The sequence below is a fragment of the Topomyia yanbarensis genome, chromosome 2, assembly GCF_030247195.1.
Source record: "Topomyia yanbarensis strain Yona2022 chromosome 2, ASM3024719v1, whole genome shotgun sequence".
In the NCBI taxonomy this organism is placed as follows: domain Eukaryota; kingdom Metazoa; phylum Arthropoda; class Insecta; order Diptera; family Culicidae; genus Topomyia; species Topomyia yanbarensis.
In genome coordinates, this window is record NC_080671.1 from 403,831,812 (window position 1) to 403,845,716 (window position 13,905).

Consider the following 13,905-nt stretch of genomic DNA (forward strand, 5'->3'; position numbering starts at 1 on the left):
TATTGTGTACCCAGACACATGCGTAGCAAAATTCAAAAGTTAATAGCCAGTGGAAAGGCATTTGCGCGTGGAATGTCAGCATTAGAGAGTTAATGCGAATGCTCTATAAATAATATGTTCAAACCTCAACCAACCTGGTTTCATAGCATGGAATTTTCGCCATAACCCTGCAATTGTCACGTATGATAATAACCGTCAACGAATGTAGTACCAGCACATTACTTTTAACGGAGCATTTCACTTGTTGAGCAGCGAAATTCGCAAACAATGTAAGTAAAATATGAACATTGAGTCATTTAACAGAACATAAAGTAAGCCGCTGTTAATGTGGATGTACAAATCCCGTTATGCAATTAATCTGGTTCTACGGATCGTTATAAAACTGAATTTACAGCATATACGATTATATGTATAACGTTTTCCCAGTTTGCCCCGAGTATCAAACCATCAGCAAAGACTTATATCACTATCCAATAAACCAACGTTTATTGAGCTCCGAAAGAAACAGAGTTCTGCTTTTTTGTGGTGTGTGATTGTAATCATTGTAGGTATGCATGAAACTGGCACGACTGTGCATCAATGAAATGATGCCTGGCAGCAATCATGGAATATATTGCTTCGAGCTGACTCAAAACGAAGCAAAGAAAGCAAACTGACGATTTATTCTTATGTTCCATATTTATATGTGTGTCGGTTCGTTGGATGACAAAGGGGCAGTCCTAGCAACGTTCGCTGTTTGATCGAATTGTAGGGACCAATCAGCGCAGATAATTATTACTTTCATAAAATACGTTGTTTTCGTTATTTATATCAGTCGTACAGTTTACGGAATCAAATGTAATATACGTGCACTTATTTACGATCAGATAGTGAAATAGTGATTCTGATCAGCACAACGGAAGTTATTCGCATTTGAAGACCGGGAAAATATCTTAGCAGAAACTTTGAAACGGGACCCCCATATTGAAACGTTAGAAGTATCGTATTTCAATGGCACGGTACGAACGTTTCAACTGCAAAAACTTCAAACTAAGGAGAGGTTCTCACTCAAAATTTTCAAAAATTCAATCATGAAAAAGTTTAGCATCACCTAGAAAAGGGTGAATTCAAGATGCTGTATCTCGAAAACCTGATTATCTGCTCTATTGCTCTCTTCAGCAAAGTTGTTCTTTAGGCCTAAGCGGCTTAGCAGGTGACCATTGCAGTTTGTCGCTACGTGGCGCTAGCGTACATGTGAATTTGTGCACATCAACTTGAATTCAAATTTTGAAAACATGCTTCTTTTCAGCATATGTTGCTAGTTCCGGTACGATAAGTAATCAGTAGAAGGCTGAATTCTCGCTCAGCTGCCCAACGCCGCCTTTAGGCAGGCAAAGTATTTTACCAAAAAAGCTAAACTTTCGATTAATTCCACGAAACCAATTCACATCTACTACAGTGAAATGCTATTAATGGGATGCTCAAATTTTTTTTGCTATTGAAATTTCCAAAAATAGCTAAAATTTGTCTGTGAATTTTCAACTTAAATCTCCAATTGTCTTTGACAGAAAGCTACGAATATTCAATGAATGTGTGTGTATGAAAGGTACGGGCGTTGGGAAGAAATGCTAGTGCGGGTGACACCATACAATCATATTTTAGTAGTTTTATTTATTTTTTAGGAGACCGCCTAGATGCGGTGTTGGGAAGTAGAGGGTTGATTTGTCGACTCTACTGTTCGACTGCATTAAGTCATGCATTGTTCCGATCCAAAGTCCAGTAATTAGTATTTTGCAAGTAATTAGTAATTTGGTAGAATGCGGTTACTAAGCATTGCGTTTATCCAACCCGAGATACATGCAGATACCCCATAACTGCGCGTCGCTTCCAGAATAGACTGGAAGGACACATTGTCAAAAGCACCTTCAATATCTAGGAATGTCGTTAGGCCGTTCCAAACCTTTTAGAAGAAAAGTACTCAAGCTGATAGGCCTAAAACTCTTGAATTCTTCCCTTCGAAAAAAATCTGACAGTTATTTCTCGCCATACTTTCGGGATATACCTCGTAGCAAGACTGGAAAGCATTATCTTTTTCAAGACATGTTTGAGAATATCAAATCCCTTTTGCAGTAGCACGGGAAATATTCCATCTTTTCTGGGCGATTTGAATGGAGTAAAGCTGTCAACTACCCACTTGACCGATCCCATGGTAACTAATGTGCGCGCTAACGCCCACGAGTCCGGATCACCAGAATGAGATCTGTAAGCATCGTTCAGCTCCGGATCGATACAACCTGGAAAGTGTGCATTGAAGAGACAATTAAGAACATCTTTTTTCGTTCATCACATAACATCTATGGTTTTTAAGGAGTTCATCTGAAAATCTTTCGATTTTGAGAGAATTTTATTTAACCTGCTAGCCTCGTTCAGTCTAGCGATGTTAGTGCATAAATTTTGTCAGTCATCCCGCTCTGCAGATCAAAGACATTTCTTATATGCACTACGAGCTGATCTGAAAGCCCCGGAGTCATCGCGCTCACGCCGCACAGTGGCACAACGAGTGACAAAACCCCAAAAATCAATGTCTTGTAATTCTTTTGTAAATATTTATTTTATTTTTCTCTCAGTTTGAATAAAGGTATCTTAAAATATTTACTATAATCGGATGAAAAATGATTTTTTAACATGTCGTTGAAGCAAGTGATGTCGAGGATTCCTGTTCAATTCAATTCATTAGAATTTTTAATACCTTAGAGTTTCAAATGGCGATATCTCAAGAACTACACAGCCAATTGAAGCAATTTTAAATTCATTGAAAAGAAGAATGAATATGCTAAACTATAGATGGGAGCTTTTTGTGCAAAACTGATTTACGTTTGTTCTGCATCAAAAAAATCCAATTAAGAAGTTTCATATCATATCAGTAATTTATCTTTATACGTCTTCCAATTTTTGAGATGGTCTCCCATGGGTCACTTATCATGAATCTGACTCAAAATTTAGTGTAGTTTCAAGATATATAGGGCTCATCTTGCGCATTTTTGCGCCGAAGTTGGCATATCTATGTTTTTGAAAATACCCATATGGAGACGCCCTGTAGCTCATAAATATCCTTACAAATTAATTGCCTAAACAACATTATATTACTGAAAAATTAGTGATTTTTACTAGTTTTGTCAACCATTTCTGCTATCCGATGAGATTGGCTACTATGATTAAGGTTTATATTAACCCTTTAACGACCAACGCATTCAAATGGGTTTATATAAAAGTAGTCGAAAAAATGAAATATGGAATATCAATACTGATAGCAGAAATGGATTCAGCGACCCAAAATTAGTTAAAACTCCAAGTTTTAGCCACATAGACCAATTTTTATAATTTTGTCACAACTTTGTATGAACAGGTGCCACTGTGCGCCGGTTCCAAGATCTTCTCATCTTCTTCATTCTTTCAAGCATAGCCCTCCACTGTATCCCCTAGTCAATTTAATAGTACGAATTTGGCAAGCTTCTTCGTAGGATGCTACTATGAATGAGTTTGTCGTATCCACGACGTCATCTAAGTCGTCTAGTTGACTAATTGTTGGAAAATATTCATGAACTTTGGTCGCCAAGTTTTCCACAAAGAGGCCCCAGTTTGTAGATTTAGGATTGCGATATGTTACCATATTGAGGGCGACTTTAAGATGATCGAAAAATATATATTTATCATCGGATAGATACATCGGATGTCGTTTGGAACCTGCCAATTTCCCAGCTCATGAGAAATTCTTTCAGAGCAAAGCGTTATGTCTAACACCTCCTCTCTCCCATAACTCGCAAGTAGGTCGGTTTCCCGCATTCAGAATATAAAGATTTGCACTACTTATGTACTTCATCAGTTCAGAGCCTCTCAGATTACTATCTGAGCTGCTGCCCCAAATTATGTGATGAGCATTTGCGTCACTGTCGATAACGAGTGGAAGCCCATTTCTGCTACAATATGATACAACGCTTTTCAAGTTATCAGAAGGAGATGACTCGTTATGCGGTAGATATGCTGAACATTAGAATATTGTTCTGTTGTTTGGAATTCGTACTTTAAGAACACAGTTGACAGAATCGAGGCTATCGAACACCGTTTCTTACGCGCACTTCGACATTTCCCATCGAGAAACAGATTTCACTCGAAACTCTAAGCATCCGGAGGAACTGCTCTTAAGCCCTATTCATCTCGGACTTACTGTCTGGCAGAGTGGATTGTTCTACTAAACTCGAACGCCTGGATCTTCAAGCTTGCATCCGAGCTGTGCGTAATAATTTTCTCTTGCGACCTTTCAGAAAAATCAAGTATGGTGGCGACAGCGCTCTTACAGGACTTCAGCGTTTTTTCAACAGTGTTCCTACTACATTCGACATCCACTATAGTGCCTATAGGCGAGGAATACGATTACGGATTCATTTTAGAGATTCGTCGTCTTGAGTTTGGATACGAATATTTCTCACATCCGACGGATTCGAGAAGGACTATCAACGACGTACCAGATGTTTACCCAGCCACAAATTCTGAATAAATTCCGAGAATACAACTTGCGGACTCATAATCTGTTTGTGGATTTCATGGCGGCGTACGATTCAACGGAATAAAACGAACTGTGGCAGATAAATATCAAGATTAAGATAAAGAAGATTATTCGGTGATACTCCTTGTTGCTCTGTACGGTGAAGAGGCATGGGTGTTGTAGGAAGTATACTTCGGTGTATTTGAGAAAAGAATTCTGCGTTCAGTACTCGACGGCGCAGTAGAAACTAGGTGACTAGAAAATGGTGGCCCAAGATCGATTAACCTGGAAATCATAGTTCAGAGTACCCGGATTGTTCGGTCACGATGATGTTGATGCTATTATTATCACGGTTACGATTTTTACGTGATCATACTCGCATCATCTCTTGTGTCCGAAAAATGGAATTAAGTAACAACTATTAGAAATAGTACATTGTAATATGCTTTATTTGAATCTTCGTAACCGTTGTAACCTCCGTTACCCGTTTCTCAAGTTCAAACCAAAGGGCGAAGATGAGAAACAGATTTTTATTTATCTTTTCAAGCTCTTGTTTCAGTTGACCAAATCGTCGACTCTTCGACATTTGAAAGGGGATTTCTAAAGAGCTAACATTGGTGTATGTGAATATTTTTGATCCTTCCAGTTTATAATTGTACGAATCATTGTGTTTCTTCAATTATGCTTTTTTTTTAATTTTTATTAGTCACAGAAGAAGCTTATTTCTATTGTAAGGATGCTACAACAAATTTGCCAGAAACAAGGCAATAATCATTGGAATTCTAAAAAACTGGATGAATACTGAACACAAATTAATATTCAAAGAAAAATATTTGGAAATCAGTCTTCAAAAACGAAAAAAAGCAGTCATTCCTCACACCGGTTGCTTTTTATTCGAACATTAAACTTTCTAACTCAACCTATCCCGGAGTTCTGTAACCCGTTTCTAGTACCAACATAGTCATGGCATTCCATTTGGACCAGTTTAAGTAAAAAAATGCAAAAAACAAACAGTTTTCACTTCGCAAGTGGCGATCTTCAGAATTTACGTTCGTCAGATATTCTTACATATTGAAATCATCTTTCGACCTAAAATAATTTTAATTGCTTTGATAAATATTTTAAATGTCTAAATAATTTCGGGTAATTTTGGAATCCAATTATTCTAACCCTGGAGCTAATGCATGTATTAATAAACTATCCTCTTACATTTCGCATTTGAATCGCTAACGGTCGCTCTAGAAGACACTTAATAATGCCTGACCTCCGAAATTGAGTCAGGTTCTAACGCTTACTCCTGTCAGATCATCAAAAACGACTTCAGTATTGCCTTCAACGTTTAGATCATAGATAAATCCACCTTTCCTCTTCGGTCGATTTCATTCCATCACTCACTAATTTTGCAGTAATGTCAGAAACCATGTTCTCATTGTAAAACAAATATCTCTGACTGATTCACTACCGATAATCACAAATCAGTCCCATGTAGATAGGGAATCCCATAGAACATGGAACTAATTTGCGATTATGGGCAGTTCGAATGTCCATAACAAACGTGTCACCTGAAAGTTTCAAGTATGTACCGCGGTAACATAGAAGATTCCTGTAATACTTTATGACTTATATTATTATCATTTTTGTATATAATGGCGTTAAATACTATTATTGATGTATGTATATCTTGGTTTAACCAGAATGTTGTATTAGTCAATGTGACCAAACGGTTAAAGCAATATTGTAGGGAAGTGTAGTTTCATGTGTGGTCTCATACCTTTGTTTTTTTAACAATCATTTTGATTATACATTTCTGTAGCGAAGATTCCTATATTACTTGTTCCGCTTGCATTGGAATTGATGCTCGAATCTACACGGTCACTTGAACATTCTGCACAACTGTTGAGTACTCAGTTTTAGACGGTATCAGATAGAACGCTGGATATATTTCCGCTCCACAGGGACATTTGGTCGCTGAAGAAAAAGATGAAACCATCATTAGTAATACCATCGAAATGACCTATCCAATTAGTACTGACCCATCACCCAGTTAAAACTCCCCAACTTTACCGAACACTTGGGGCAGTACAGTCGACCTTGCGTGTTGTGATAAATATCCGTCATCCAGGCGAGCGGTTCAATGAAATAGGTTTTGCTACACATGCCATTCTTTTCGGATGACCTATTGCTTTGTTCACTGCTGATCGAAGTTCGTCTCATCTGTTCCGTAACGCAGGATGTTGATGCTTTTGGTGTTGTTGGGTTAACATTAGTTTCCGTACCGACATCTGTTGCAGTACAGGCATCCGGTTGGGATTCTGTTGCGGTACGAGCTACTTCTTCGACGTCTGTCGTTATACGAACTTCAACCTTTTTTTCGAGGTCAGCTTCGTCCTCTTCTTTCTTCTCATCGCCAGACTCATTTTCATCAACTTCGTCCACACTGTCGACGGGGCCAAATAACCGCCCGCCCGACATATAACCCACTGGCTTGGGTTTATGCAGAAGCAGATTACTTTTTCTAGCGACTACACGACGGCACTTGCGACACCGGTAAACGATCGGTTCAGGAGTTTCTTGCGTAACAGCCGGGTCGGGTTTCACCACGTCCATGCAGTTAACCGGAAGACGTTTGGCTGAAAATGTATGAGCAGCATTAGCCACTGATGAAACAAGAAAGATTAATAGAAATTTTATAGTCAAACTTTGAACATGCTGTAATGGTTTAGATTCTAATATTCCATACAGATTTTTCGGGATTCATATTCAATTAGAAATTACATCATGCTCTAAGATAATGAGTGAAGTGACAAATTTACTTTCTAACGATAAATTTGAGGTTTTGCCATTTTCTTGAATTCAGATCAGACCGTTTGAACCATATTCATAATACATTAAGCACTTAAAGTACTGGTTAGAAAATACAACAGTTAATAAGTCATTCCTATCCTACGAAAATGTACTACATGGATGATATTGAAGCATGCTTCCGTTTGCCGGAAATACTCATCAGTCATTATTCCTATTCCTCTAACATAAGCGACAGCTACGCCACCTACAATTCTTCTACCCTCCACTCCTCAAACCTAAACATTTTCACACTCCTACCACATACCTTTCCGTACGTTATCCGCTGCCAGCTTAAGACGAAACAGTTTGTATTTCTCGTTCTGCGGATCGATGGTATAGTTCATCAGGGCAAACAACCTCAGCTGATTTATAAAACCCGGATTGGGCATCACAAATCCCCGCTTGGATTTAACACGGTACAAGGCAGCCTCGTAGCTCAGTTTATACTTTTCCATTAGGTACGCAATCACGATGGTGGCGCTCCGACTGACTCCAAAATAGCTGCAAATATATGTTATTCTAATAGCTGAAACATGATCTGCTCGATGAAAGCACCATCCTACCAGTGAACAAGAATATTCCTCTCTTCCGCTAAGCTTTCCCTGATGAATTTGTTGGTGTCTTCAAAATGTCTGATTAGATCTTCCCTTGGCACATCGGAGGCTATCAGGTAAAGCAAACAAAATATTTTTTGCAATCATCACATAATTTTACGTTCCTGTCCATTCAACCCACCTTGAATGTACTTTGTTCGCAGGCTTGGATTCTCGGTCACGTGGGATGGCAACGGGCAGGAGTCGATTGTCAGCACACTTCGAATGGAAAGCTTTTCTAGCGTTGGCAAATCGGCTGCTGCCGTGACGTTTCCCAGCCACAGTCCTGGCTCAATCTCGTCCAAATTGACCGGTCCACCGGAAATGTCATCCCTTAGCAAACGATACGTGCGACGATGATGATCCGTCGATTTTGGCTGCTGTTGAACGCTACTCTTGGGCACATGTCCTGCCACTTTCTTCACCACAACTTCTCCTTGATTCATGTTAAATGGTCCGGTTTCGTTGGAACGAGTACTATTGGTTTGACCTATTTTGAAGCCGTTTCCCTGTAGTAATCACGACAGAACCTATGCAACTCCGGGTTGTTCCAATGGGTACACCGGTGAATCGGGCGTCTAATAAAGGGATGTCAAAACGCTCCGAACAGCAAGGAAATAATGTAAAAAATGCACTTGAACAAACTAATGTTTCTTCGGGTCAAGAGATGAAACAATCTTCACCACCCACCACTGTATTATTAGATGGTATTACTTGCAACAGAAAACGTCTGTGAAACAAAGATTTACTCTAGTTAGGGTGTAAGAGAATTAATAATCAATTTTCTAAAATTGTAAAGCAATTCACGCACTAACAACGTGATACACGTCTTTGTTTGTATACCTGGTGGCTAGAAGTTTATGTTATTCGGTGTAGGGTGAAAAATCGATTTTCCTTTTTTTCGCAATAGCGTCCGACGCTGTTCCAGTTTGGTTTACGCAAAATATTCAACTTAAAACCTCCACTATGCGTTGAAATACTTAAAAATGAAGGTTGATTCGATCTTCTGCGTAAAATTGCACTGTTTTTTTTTGTTAATTAACGTAAACAGTAACTTGTTAAATTTTATTGTTCTAATTAAGTGCACCCTTGCCAACAGCGGCTACCTCCAACGTTTACAGACAATTTTTGTGATTCTCGATTATCCGTGTTTTGACATTTCTTATCATCAGATACAGTTGACAGACTCTCACGTGGTTAATCGAGAGAGATTCGTGAGAGGAATTCTAGATAAACATGTTAAAAGGACCTAAGTGCAAATGAGAACCTCGGTCCGATAATAACTCGGCGGTTTAAATCTCAGAGATAACACTCAAAAACAATACTTCACCTACTTTTAACGATTATTGTTTAGATATATATTTTAGTTGCGACTATATACTTTTGTATTTAGATTGCCCCAAAAAACGAATTATTGAAAACCCAATCGGCTCAACACTGGGTCGATTTACAGTCCCGCTATGAGCATCTGTTCCAAATTGTGTTCAAAATTTGCATGAAGAAAACTCACTTGCTCGAAATTCCATAGCTAGGTGGCACTGTGTGCATCAGTTCATCACTACACGTGAAGGACAGGCCGTAAGGATAGTATTGAAACGTGACATGAAGCGGGCATGGGCTTCCTCTCTTACACTACTTTTACAGTAAACGGCAAGTTACAGCGGCTAGCCTAGAACAAAATTTCAATAGCCCACCGATCGCCAGCATCTAGTTTAAAGGACGATTCAGACAATCCATCAGCTTCCGTCAACGTCAACCTTTCCGACAGGATAAGTTTAAAAAGTTTACGTGTACGTGTACGCGTGTTTATCGCTGCTTCGTTATTTCGCTTTTTTAATGTTAAAGTTGACGCATTAAGTAATTTTTTTTGTACCAGTAAATAGAATAAACGACGACTGTTCCCCGGATTATCACATCTTCCGCCATTAATTAGATAAACGAGTTTTTTTTTCCTGAATTTATTGGCCAACTGGGTGATCTCTATACATCAGTGATAGCAGCTTCAGTTTAACACAATAGCCCGTGCCTGGGTGGCAGTTGCGGGGAGTGCGCTGAAGCAGCACGATGACTTCTGTTCTTTGCAATGTGTGCTCCCAGCGTATTACTACAGAAAATGATCGAGTCTATTGCTTTGGTGGATGCGAACAAATCTTTCACTCTAAATTCTTGGATATCTCATCTACTTGTGTCAGTGCGATGAATAGTAATATAGCGTTGAAATATGTGTTACGAGTGGCGTAGAAAACAAATCAGCTTGAACGATATTATCAGCAAGTGCTCTGATCTAACCGTGAAGGTAAATCAGAATCGCTTATCAGAGAATTAGAGATTAAATTGTCAGCATCTTGCAAGGATTATCTGACTGATTTCGAGAATCGAATATCTCAAGTTTTGCAGTCCAAACTACAAGAAATTGCCAGTAATGTTAAGATTTCTGGAAATTCAGTTGGCTCTGTCACCCAAACTTATGCAGATGTAGCTCGCGTAAGTACCAAACCAAAGGCACAGCAATCAACTAGAAAGAACTCCAGGTTTAATTCTGCAATACAACGAACAATCAGTGATAGTCTCAATGCTGATTCGGAGGCATTGACAGTAACTACCGGTGGCTTACTTCGCTCGGAAAAAAGGCGTGGTGCAATATTTGACGGCTCCAATGACATAGGCACGAAAAAGTTATCTGCCTCCGCTTCGAAACAAAATTCATTGCTGCCCAAACCGAAAAATCCGCTGATCACTCAATTTGAACTAAACATCGTCTTTAAACCTAAGCAAACACAATCCGTGGACGAAACTAAGAAATTCGTGCAAAGTAAATTTGACCCTGTTAGGTTCGGTGTGAAAGATGTGCGTTGCCGTGACACTGGAGAATTGATAATCCGATGTGAATCAAGCGCACTTGCATCGGAGAAGGTACAGATGGCTCAAAAAACGTTCGGTAACACATACGAGATCGCATCACAGAAACCACCGAAACCAAGATTGAAAGTAACTGGCATTGCAGAGGAAATTGATGCCAATGAGTTCGTAGACAAGCTGAAGAAACAAAACCATCTCCCGGAAGGAGGCAATTTGAAAATTGTTCGCCTGCATCAGTCTGAAAGTGCTTCAAAAAAAAACCACTACTGTACACCTGGAAACTAACCCATGTGCTTTTGAGTTCTTGTCGAAATTGCAATTCATCAACTTTGGATGAGAACGCTGCCGAATATCTGAGGTTGTAGATGTAATGCGCTGCTATAACTGTTCACAGTATGGACACAAAGCGTCAACGTGCAATAATCCCATATGCTGTCCTAAATGTGCTGACTGATGCACACAATGTCCGAGAGTGTGAAGTTAATTTGCAATTTTGTGTTAACTGCAAAAAGATGGTAATTGTCTAGTTTAGAGACTTTATGTTTAGAGGTCCATTTTTAATGCGGTTTTTTTACTAAAATGGTGTATTTTAACCTCAATAAACCGAATCCGAGAGCGGAAATGTAAAATTTATTACCAAAGTTTGATAAATTGAAAAAATAAGTTGTGCTTAATAACGCTCATAACAATGACATGCTGCAATAGCAAGTAAGCTTATTGGCGATTTGCGGCAAAGCCAAAATTAGTCATGCGACATCTATGATTCAGCTCATGAACTGGCAAAGTGATACAGTTTGCTTTTTTTCACCCGTAAGTGAGTCGTAGCTTACAACAAAATCTTCATTATCTTCTCGGAAAAAGCTTACCACTGCCAAAATATGAATGAAACGAGTAAGAAATTTAGTTTTATTTGCAATTATTCTGAAATTACAGCCATTTGCAACTATTTCACTCATATATTTCTTCGAAATGTAATCGGGGTATTATTGTGGTTATAAAAAATCGTTCCATAAATAAAGTTCCAACTCGAAACCGAGACCCAATCAGTACCAATGTCAAACTCCTTCATATTTTGAACTACGTAGGAGATTCAGTGAAGACTATCGGAGAGAAGGATCGGCTGTGCATGATACAAAGCTGACACTTTCCTATTAGCCGGATATATTCTTTCCTCGCCTGATCTGGAAAGTTTCATGAATTTACACCATCTCATGAAGGTTTAGCTTAACTTAGGACGAACGGGAAATGCTGTTGCGGCGGCTACGGTGCTCAACAAATTACATTTTGAAACAGCGCGCATATAGCTCTGCGAATAATGTTAGAAACCACTATGTTTTACACTCTTTTCGCAAGATGTTTACTCATCATCTTATAAAATGATGGTTTTCCTTCATTTTCATAAACAATTATCAACAAATTGATCGGCAATTTGGTGTTTAAAAGTCATTTTTTACCAATGTTTACATAAAATATATGCACTATGACAGAACAGAATAAAATCAGCAACACTTTCCCTCCAGCGCTATCTGCGAGCGGTTTCAACGTAGAATCGCCAATGGAGCGGAGCTGATGTGATGCGGCTTTGCCGCATAGTCGAGGCCAAGGATCCGAAGCGGCGCAAAGCCGCTGAGGATCCGCCGGACGAGACGATGACTAACTCCGGCGGAATAGTAAGCAAACCTGTGATCCCTTCGTTTGCCCGGTTTACTCAAACATAGGGGCTATAGCTAGTTTAAAGCCGACTGAGCGGTAGCGAAGTGGGACAGTGCGCCAAAAAGCGATGTGGCGTAGCCACATTCGTCAACCATTTTGTTATTTTGTATAAATGTGAGGTTATGTTTAATCATATTTGGTTTAAATCGCGAAAAATGTCGGACGATCCAAGTGCGTGTAGCGGGTGCCAAGATACTGCAGATAAAGTATTTGTAATGGGCAAAGACGAGATAATGCAATTTTTGTACGAACATGGTACATTTGTCTCAAATAACAAAATGGTTGACGAATGTGGCTACGCCACATCGCTTTTTGGCGCACTGTCCGACTTCGCTACCGCTCAGTCGGCTTTAAACTAGCTATAGCCCCTATGTTTGAGTAAACCGGGCAAACGAAGGGATCACAGGTTTGCTTACTATTCCGCCGAAGTTAGTCATCTTCTCGTCCTCGACAATGCGGCAAAGCCGCATCACACCAGCTCCGCTCCATAATCTTACTTGCTATGGCAATATGTCATTGTTATGAGCGTTATTAAGCACAACTTTTTTTTTAAATTTATCAAACTTTGGTAATAAATTTTACATCTCCGCTCTCGGATTCGGTTTATTGAGGTTAAAATACACCATTTTAGCAAAAAAACCGTATTAAAAATGGACCTCTAAACATAAAGTCTCTAAACTAGACAATTACCTCCGATTTATCTAAAACGATTAAAAAGTACCAAACAACGAATCGACTATACCTAGCAATTAAAGAAGCTACACAACAGTAACAACACAACGGAAACGAGTTTAGCCACTCTTCCTACAGCTGTCGACTCCTCAGGCTCATTCAAAACTACTCAAAATTTGAGTTCAGAGCACTCAATTTCAAAAATAGAGGCAGTCTGTCAAAAAATGAGTTTCAATTTGAGTAGAATTAACTCAACTGTTGAGTAACCATTAAATTTTTAAAGCTTCGGGTGAAAAAAATAGTTATTCTCAAGTAAAAGAGCATGGAGTTTAACGCCGAATAAAACCATTATAAAAGATCATGCCTCGGAACTAGTAGCTGTAGAGTCGACGCGGAACATTCAGGAAACTAAAAGGTAGGTTTCTCTGAGTTTTGTTTTTATTCAAATCTAAATTTCTTTCTTGTTTTTATAGTTTAAGCCATTAATACGAAGTGCCGATTGGCATGAAAGAGATGTCCAAAACGTCGTCGGATTATATTTCCGGACATCGCTAGCGCCTGGAAGTACAGGTAAATGATAATTGAAGTATCGATATCATTCTTTGTAATAATAAGAAATATACTAAATGATTATTTTTCACATTTGATTTTTGAGTAAAATGTACTCAAATTTGGCATTTGCATCTCAAACTCAGTAAATGA

General features: G+C 38.9%; 1 protein-coding gene across 3 annotated transcripts; it reads right to left on the reverse strand.

Moving 5' to 3' along the window:
* Positions 1 to 4,953: 4,953 nt before the first annotated feature.
* On the reverse strand, positions 4,954 to 9,105 carry LOC131684970 (dual specificity protein phosphatase MPK-4). 3 transcript variants are annotated; one of them, XM_058968275.1, is made up of 6 exons: positions 8,803 to 9,105; positions 8,102 to 8,689; positions 7,930 to 8,029; positions 7,632 to 7,867; positions 6,556 to 7,179; positions 4,954 to 6,490 (listed from the first exon to the last, which is right to left on the reverse strand). In XM_058968275.1, exons 2-6 carry the CDS (start codon positions 8,403 to 8,405, stop codon positions 6,387 to 6,389), a joined length of 1,368 nt encoding a protein of 455 aa, XP_058824258.1. In that variant the 5' UTR covers positions 8,406 to 8,689; positions 8,803 to 9,105; the 3' UTR covers positions 4,954 to 6,386. The 3 variants fall into 3 exon arrangements, with proteins under 3 accessions (XP_058824258.1, XP_058824259.1, XP_058824260.1); XM_058968276.1 differs by having other exon boundaries at positions 8,102 to 8,709; XM_058968277.1 differs by having other exon boundaries at positions 6,556 to 7,152; positions 8,803 to 9,102.
* Positions 9,106 to 13,905: the final 4,800 nt, after the last annotated feature.